Source organism: Solea senegalensis, linkage group LG3, assembly GCF_019176455.1.
Source record: "Solea senegalensis isolate Sse05_10M linkage group LG3, IFAPA_SoseM_1, whole genome shotgun sequence".
NCBI lineage: Eukaryota > Metazoa > Chordata > Actinopteri > Pleuronectiformes > Soleidae > Solea > Solea senegalensis.
This window is the reverse complement of record NC_058023.1, coordinates 10,481,118-10,490,082: the sequence shown is the minus strand read 5'-3', so window position 1 is coordinate 10,490,082 and position 8,965 is coordinate 10,481,118. Positions and strand designations below refer to the sequence as shown.

General features: G+C 37.4%; 1 protein-coding gene across 1 annotated transcript; it reads right to left on the bottom strand.

The window, feature by feature from the left end:
- Nucleotides 1-870: 870 nt before the first annotated feature.
- Nucleotides 871-8,680, bottom strand: LOC122767245 (thialysine N-epsilon-acetyltransferase-like). The gene is made up of 6 exons (XM_044022664.1): nt 8,519-8,680; nt 7,770-7,821; nt 6,396-6,479; nt 4,405-4,506; nt 3,593-3,633; nt 871-3,197 (listed from the first exon to the last, which is right to left on the bottom strand). Exons 1-6 carry the CDS (start codon nt 8,579-8,581, stop codon nt 3,030-3,032), a joined length of 510 nt encoding a protein of 169 aa, XP_043878599.1. The 5' UTR covers nt 8,582-8,680; the 3' UTR covers nt 871-3,029.
- Nucleotides 8,681-8,965: the final 285 nt, after the last annotated feature.

Here is an 8,965-nt window from a genome sequence, read left to right as displayed (position 1 = left end):
TATATGTATGAATAAATAGGAAAGTTAGGAAAGACAGTGTGAATATTTTCCGTTTTTTGCAGCCTGAAGAGTTAAAGTTTGTAGTACTGAACGTAAAAAAGTTAGTCAAATGCTTTGGGAATTACTTTTTCCGTTCTTTACCCTTGAGACAGACTCGATTTAACCAGTAAATCCATGTTGGAGACCTGAACCACTGCTCTAAAGCACAGTTACTGCTCTGTCTCTAAGGATCTGTGCTGAACGTACTACATTAATATTTACATACTATCCCTTAAAAAGAAGCAGGACATGGCAAATTCTTTTTCATGGACTCCGGTGTGGGCTATATTTTACCAATAAAATGGGATAAACCTGACCTCAGCTACAGAGACATGTCTGTCTCCTCTGTTTTAATTTAATTGAGCAAAATACAAAATATGCAAAGTGTCCCCCGAGGCCTCAGAAAACATTTGCAAAACCAATTTTGTGGAAGAATCTGAAAGTCTGATTGGTTATATCCCTGTTTGCTTGCTGGCACGCTGCTTCTTCTTTCTTGCCTTTCTTGGCTTATTTTACTGGCGTGTTACCACCATCTACTGTTGGTTGGTGAAACAGCCTGAAGCCATGAGCAGAAATGTGTTTTCCATCTCAGGCGTGTATAAAGTTCTCTGTCTGCATAAGAACAGGGACTCACACCTAAAATCACAGAAAAATGATGTGAAGATACGGGAGTCAAAAACAAAATTTGCCAGTAAATATGGCTGGCAAATCAATATCTTTACTGTAGCCATTTTCCTTTTTTTGCTTTGCATTTATATTATTTTGTAATGTGTGTATTACCTGTACCACACACCAAAAAGGCAGATGTTGACGTAGAAAGACAAAAACTGATAACTTGATAGTCATCATTTTATTCCCACTTTTTTCAATTCAGATTTACAAACATTTTATATTCTCAACTAACCAGCTATGGATATTCCTTTAGACAGCCACTAAATCACAAATCACACACTTTATTCATCTGATCAGTATCAACAAAGCAGTCAAACCAAAACAAAAATGGCTAAAGTAGATTCCAGGTACAGTAGATACTACTTAGATTCTTTCAGAGACCGCAAATGGCACTTAAACAAAAAAAGAAAATCTTAAAACATACAGTGCACAAGCTTCCCACAGGAGGAAAAATAGAAACATGGAGAATAAAAAACAAACAAACAATAAAACACTGTTGAAGTAAAATATAAACATGTATGACACACAAGAAACCAAACACAGAGGCTCGTCCTCACAAATAAACGGCACCACAGTTGAGTAAAACCAGTCCGATGCATCATGGTTGTTTTGTCTACTGGTACTGGCTGTTCGTCCGTGTAGTAAAAATCTAAAATTAACATTTCAAGCATTTAAAAGTCTTCTCTTGTCTTTTGAATTTACAGTTTGCTCATTAAAGTTGATGGATTTATTGCAGAAGAGTCAACTTTGATTTGATTTAGAAAGAGTTTGTGGACTCCACTTGAGAAATAGAGCGACAAGTCTTATAATTTATAACTCTGGGTCTGCTATTCTGGTGGGAAGATGCAGACAAGGGAGGATATAAATATCTCTCCGTCTTCCCTTTGAGTCAATATAGATTCCTTGGGTCATGCACTCTGCAACAGCATGGATGACAAGATGTTAAATGTGCTTTGTCACATTGATTGATTTTGTAGATTTTGCACATAGAAGCAAAAAAAACAACAGCCCATTCTTTACTCAAATGTTTTATAAAGAAAATATGGAAATTGCCAAAGCTACAAAAGACGGTCAGCGTTTTCTACTTGTTTAGAGTGAGAGAAAACAAACTAAATATAACTCAGTACTCTGGGTGTTTTCATTAAATGGCTGGAAATGATATGAAAAGTCCTTTTCTTTTTTTCCTTTTTCTTTTTTTTTTAATTTAACTGGATATAAAACAGAAGTCCAGACCAGGACAAGTTTAAGATGCTGAGTCCAGTCCAGGATTTATTTTTATTTTTTTTCAAATTCCACTGGTTGGTTCGCTTTTGATTCTGTGCTTCATACATTTATTTATAACCAGGCCTCAGTTTGCTATTTGGCAGATTTGATGGAGGTTTTAGGTTGAATTCCACAGATTCCTTCGGTGCACACTATGTACGGAGCTTATTGGGATGAAAACAATGGCTACATACAAATACAAACATCTACAGTCAGAGGTAACTGGCTTTTTGGTTGTTATTGTCACATTTAATCATGAATTTAATGGGAAAGAGTTAGTCAATGAAACCCCACACCCATGTTTGTGCAATGAAGTGCATCAAGTTTTCTGGTGTATGAAATAATTTTACCTTTGAATTATGACATTTAATGGTCACTACTTCAGGTTAAAGGTCCAGAGTGTAAGGATCGAATGGTGACTACGGTGGCCTTCACATACCAGAAAGGATGTAGTTCTATTGTGTTTGTGTCGTAAGCTTCCGCTTCAAAATGCAAATGATCTGTTTGGGCTGCTGTGGAAACATGGTGAAGCCTTTAAAGTCAAAGTCAAAGCCCTTGCCATGTGTGTTTCCCCCCCGGGGGAGGAATAAAGTCAATTCAAATTCAAATTACTCAGCTCAACAGTGTAGTAAATATAGGTGTGTTTTTCTCGTGGTTTAAATCTTAATGTGCGTTAACACTGAACGCATCACAAATTGTCGTTGTCTTTTTTGCAAAGTCTCACACAAAAATGGCTGAAGTTACTTGGATTGTAAGTAGAGGCAGGTGTACAAGTTTCACATCTTATCTCGTGTTGTGTCATCATACCGCCTGATATTTGCATTGAATTTGTATGATGTCATTTTGTCATATGACACATTTAAATTACACGTTACCTAGTGTAAACACACAGCAATACTATTGCCTAGCCTGACAGTAATGAAGTGGGGGCAGAGCTTATGAACAGATAATTACTTAAATCATTTTTTCCCCCTTGAATTTGTGTTTCATCACCATTAAGTCTGAGAGGTCGACCTCATGCTCATGGGCACAAAGTCAGGAGCCCAGCTGGTAGATTAGGGTTGGGCCAGGTTTTGCAGTGCCTCCTCCTCACAGCGCATACAGTGGTAGCCCATTTTTTCCGTGACATCAAAACAGCCTTGGCTGATGTAAAAATCCAGTGATGCTTTGTTCCAGTTCAGAACGGTAAAATTGAGCTGTTTGCAGCCGGCAGCCAGACTCAGCTTTAAGATGGGAAAATGAAATGAATAGAGACATAAGTTTAGTACATTTTCATTCTTAGGGCTGGGTCATACTTTCCGCATTGCCTACGATTCCAAACTAAAGTGAGGGTCCATGTTATTAACCTAGAGTTTGTCTTCATTTGTATGCTCTTATGCAATAAATGGACCTCCTCTCGTAACCTCATGCAAGTTACCATGGTTACTGTCATCTTAGTTGTCTTTTCAGAACAAAACAAGAGCATGCCATCAACTGAACTGGAGAGTGTTGTACGACAGGGATAATGGGATGTTAGTACGTACAGTCATTAGACTCAAAAAGTAGGTGTGCGAAATTTACTTGTATGATCCAGCCCTTAAACATTGCAAATACAAAGGGTATTTGAAGTTTTACTCACCTGTGCCACCTTGCTCATAAGCGCTTTGCCAATGCCCTTCCCTACAAGAGAAAACACATAATTATTATCTCCTGTTCGTAGTTTGACATTTTTTAAAAGGTGATATGCACCACATTACATGTCTATTGACAAGTTAATTTGGTAACATTTAACAATGCAAATCAGTAATAATTAACATGGTAATAGTAAAGTAATGGCTATGTAATATTATGGTAATGTCATCGTATTGCCAATGCAAAATCTAGGTCAGCTATTCCCAAACTTGGGGACATTGTGGTCCAACTTAAATTCTGAAAATATGGGCCCACCAAAACCTTAAATCAGAAATCTAATCACCACACAGGTTTTCCTTTTTCCACCTGTAAGCCTCACATTTACGAAATATTTGTGCGCGTCTGTGCAAGGAGCTCGACCGTTTGATAAATGAATGTCAGCAGGCTGTGCAGGAATCACACCTTGACCAACAGAGGATCGATTGTCTGCAAATTGAAATTCTCTCCGTGTGGCAAACGCAATCAAGAAGTTCCATGAAGTTCTTGAAGAGGTCACAGGCTGACAAACACTTGATGGACTATCTACAATCTACAAAACATAAACAGCAGCAGTGCCTGCCGAGGTCAGAGGCTGACGCAAACAGGATGCACTATGTGAGGAATTTAATTAAGAGGCACGGGAGAAATCACTCGATTGACTCTGTTATCTAGAAATGAACCTTTATTTGTGGACCCAGAAAAAAAATCTCATCATTACTACACGTTGACTATTATTGTTATTATTGAACTGTAACCCTTAAAACAAATGCAGTCTTGTACCTCTAAAGTCCGGCATCACGTACAAGTCCTCCATATAAGCAGCTCTGCCTGACCATGAACTGTAGGCATAGAAGTAAAGTGCATAGCCTATCTTCACATGACCTGCAAGACACAGTCAACAAAGTGAAATTAGTGCACTAAGAAGGTGGGCGAAAGAAACCAGAACATTACTTATATTTAAAATGAACATTTTAAATATGAACAGCAGCAGAATAGAATTAACCGCAAATTCTTTCTTCTAGTCAATGCAGACAAATAAAAATATAAAATGTGGGACGTGACCTAAGTGTTTAAGTGCCTGTGCTAAAGAATTGTAAAGAGATAAAATATATTGCCCGTGTTTTATTGCACATAGATTTGTAGAAATTTGGAATGAGTTGCACATTGCCCTTATTTTTATTGCACTATGCTTTGCAAGGCATTGTAATAAAATGCACAATGCCCTTTTGTATAAAGTTTGCAACTTCTGTAAAATAAGATCATAAGACTTAAATGATGAAGCGTGGCGTGAACATACTGTATTTGTAGTGAGATTTATGATATCAATTACATGTCAAAATTTACTTTTAAAGGTTAATGATTCAGCAAAGTAATTTAGCACACACATATTTTGACTTAATCAAAAAAACAACAACCAGTCAATCACATGTAGACCCCAAGAATGGTAGGGATCCAAACAATTCTATAAATGAAACATAAATAGCGAGCAAAGTTACCTGAAGATAAATTGTTCTCTTGGGAAAGTGGTGGAGACCAAAACATAACAATATTAACAACACAATATTAAAGTGAAGTGTTGACTTTAAACGAAGACTTTGCTCTCTTTAAGAGTCCCACTAATCAATTGTGTTATCTACACCTGTGCTTTTCCATCAGGGACATGTCAAAATAAACAAACACGCCTCTCCTGGATCAATAAGCAGCAAAGCAAGCACAAGCTTTAGAAGTGCTACTAAATTGCAAAGGCTGTCTGGATCATTTTTATGGCCCTTTTGTTTTTCTACCCTTTCTGGGTTTATCTCTCAAGTGATTCCCAGTAAGTTTCCATTTATTGTTGTTTAGTTAACGGTGGACATTTTGTGCCAGAAACGATTTAGGAAGCCACACAAAGATCACTTCTGGCCTGAAATATTTCTGTTAAAAAGTATGAGGTTATTACAAGTTAGTCTTCTTTTGGATTAATTACATTTTTTTTGGCACAATCGAATCGGACTGATTTATTTCCTGCTTTGTGTAGTTAGTCTATAGAGCAGGGGTGGACAATTATTTCCCCCAACGGGCCACATAAAATAAAACATAAAATATTGTTGAGGGCCAGACCAATGGGCTGAATTAATTCTGCTCAATATTATTATCATCTCTTTATAAAAAACAGTAAATTATATTGTTTTGGTGTTAATTGGTGTAATAAATAAACAGAATTAAGGAAAATACTGATTTTATTTAATTGTAACTAACCAACTCTATTGAAAGTTTACATGCAGGAGTGATGGTGGTTCGCTGGTTAGATAATAAGATAATAAACAGGGAGGGAGATAATGATAACTACTGAACTTAAAACAAGACATGGACATCGTTTTGTGTGTGTGCGTGCGTGTGGGATAGAGAGAGAGAGCTGTGGGGCAGGGAGATGAATGAAAAAAAAGTGCCATATCATGCCCAGGTCTGCTATATGGCCACTTTTAACAGTAAGTGTCAGACTTTGGATTTAAGATCTGCTGAAACATCTTTTTGCAATCTACATCAATACCTCCCATTCAAGGCTTAAGTATCAAAGTTGAAATTTGCCTAATACTTGAAAAACCAAAACCCTGAAAGTAAGGTTTGAGTGTTTTAGGAGGATTTTGGAGGGGCAGAATTTGAATTTACCACCTATAAAATTGTTTGAATGGGTACTTTGAAATGAAAACATTTCAACATGTGTTACTCAAACAGCTACAGTGCTGCTTGTTTTTCCCACATTTACACGTGTGTTACAGATGGGTCTTCACCTTCACTGCTTTTATGCTGCTCCGGTACCTCCGCAATAATTCCATGGAAGAATGGGTTCTTGGAGAAACCATCCTGCTCCAAGTCTGCGTTTCACAAACAAGACACATATTATTAATAGGCTGGTGAAACATTAGCTCATGGTGTTTGCGTAAAGAGATGATGGTTTTCTATGCAATTAGATTTTGTGTCATTATCAACCCACACTTCTCACAAAGCAAACAACAACACAACACAGAATTGAGCAAACAAAAATGGACCATAACAATCAAAATACACAAATTGCAAATTAAATATGAATTTAATCATTCAAAATTATGGTATTTTATTTGTTTGAAAATACATTTTTGTTTGCAATGATCAGAATTTCGCTTGCTTCGACTCTTTTGCGCTTGCACTCCCTGACTTGTTCTTTTTGCGCTCTCTGTTTTTTTGTTTATGATTCTGTCCATGGGCGGGCCTTAGGAAGCTGCCTGCAAATTGGCTACTGAGTTTACTGAGTTTAACGACAGCTCAATGGACCGGAAGTAGACACAGGCTTGGAGTCACTGTCCGTATGGGACTTGTTCGTAATATCTCAAAGATAATCTGACAAACTGTAAATACTTACAATTTCAATTACATTTACAATTATAATTGTTATTGTTATTTACAAGTACCTTGTTGGATGTCGCTCAAAACTCAGTAGCCAATCAGCAGGTAGCTTCCTAAGGCCCGCCCATGGACAGAATCACAAACAAAAAAAAACCAGGGAGCGGAAAATGAACAAGTTATTCATTTTCTAAAATTTAACTTTTTACATCTCCATCTGATCAGTTTGAGGTGGTGCCTTCTGGTCACAGGTACAATTCACCCCTGAGCAAAACAAATCTTCTTAAATTGCTTTATTCCTTCAGCTGTCAGGCTGCTGGACTGAGATAGTTGTCATCTTAGATAACATTTAACATTAACTTTTTTTTTTTTTAAACCTAGACACACACTTCAGACACACTTATTATTTATTTATGGAGTGAGTAAATGTGATTCATTATTTGACTAAGATGTCAATCACTTCATTGTTTATCAATCTGTAGATAAGGCTGCCTGAAGATAATGCAGATATTGTGAGCTGTAAATGAATTGCTCTTTGGGGATCAATAAAGTGGTCTGAATCTGAATCAAAACTCCACCTACCGAGGAAGAAGATTCTTATAGTCAAAAGCTCCAGAAAATCAACTAAACGGACTTTATGGCACAATTGTTTTGTAAATACAACTTTCCATGGCTGCTGTGATATTCTCCAGCCTCCACTGAAGCCCCATTTTGTTTTTATGAAGGTGATATACATTTGACTGCAAGGTCAAGGCATTGTGATGTAGACTGAACTCATACTCTACCTCTCTGTGTGACCTTCACATGCTCTGTTACTTTCTCATATTCTGCTAATTCCTGCAGGAAGAAGAACAAGAAAAAACTATTTAGTCCTGATACAACAAGTGGGTTTTCTTCTCTGACACATGCATATAATAAATGAATGAAGGAATTTAGTTTGTTGTACATATGTAGGTGAAATAATAAAGATACAGTAATATTGAAATAGCAGCAACATTGTGTATAGGTTATTTTTCTTTTCTCATTTGTTTTTATAATTTATAATTGACCACCTAAAATTCTGCTTATTTAATACAAGGATTTTATTTAATCTGGTTATCTACGTCTGTATAGTGTGTCCTTATTTGCAAACTGATGAGGTATTGTCCCTTGTTGTTCCTTGCTGGGTTTGTATTGGCTGATCAAGAAACTTTATAAATGCTGCTTTGTCACTAAAATTCTCAGGTATTTAACAAAGTCAGTGTATTTAATACAGGCCATAATTGTCCAACCAGTAGTACAAGTACATCAGTCATCAGCTGCACTGGTTTCTAAAGATTCTAAAGCTCTAATCATGTAAACAATAGTCATTTAACACATACACATAAGTGACGTCATGTGTCCTAAAGTGTATAATTAGTGCATACTCGGACTAAGAATGTCATGATATCAATGTCTCGCCGTTTATAAAAAACACATGTACATGACGTGGACTGTGTCGTAGCTCTATACGTCAGTTGCATATATAGCAATGTGCATGCACGTGCCCGCTGACCATGATCATCCGCGCGATGTCCTTGCAGTCTTCCACGTTAGCGGCGCGGATACTATAGTCCATCGTGTCCAGCGTGGCTGTGGAGAATCGATGTGAAATAGCAGGTACTTGTTCTGCGTGAGGAGAGCAAAAATCCCGGATATAATAATAATAACAACGCCCCTATATAACGTCCTCGCGAGCCGCGGTGACGTAACGAGTGTCACGCTGCCTCTCCAACATCATTGGCCACTGCGTTAGGAAGTGACAACGATTGGCTGCTGAGTTAAAGGCATAGTTCGGGGAATTTGCAGTGGCAATGGGCTGTGCTTACACTCATCTGCCACTTTATTAGGTGCACTGGGCAGCTAATAAAGTGGCAGGAGTGCACTGACCTTTTAAAAGGCTTCAGGCTCTTACTGATTTTTGTTGTTTTTGATGTGTCAACATTTAGTATCGGCTCAGCTC

What these genes read in the sequence shown, in the direction of transcription:
- LOC122767245 (XM_044022664.1), bottom strand. Translation starts at nt 8,581, where the DNA reads ATGGACTATAGTATCCGCGCCGCTAACGTGGAAGACTGCAAGGACATC. An exon ending in ACATCGCGCGGATGATCATG is followed by an intron (nt 7,822 to 8,518) that starts GTCAGCGGGCAC and finishes TTCTTCCTGCAG; the next exon opens with GAATTAGCAGAATATGAGAA. An exon ending in TTATGAGCAAGGTGGCACAG is followed by an intron (nt 3,198 to 3,592) that starts GTGAGTAAAACT and finishes CCCATCTTAAAG; the next exon opens with CTGAGTCTGGCTGCCGGCTG.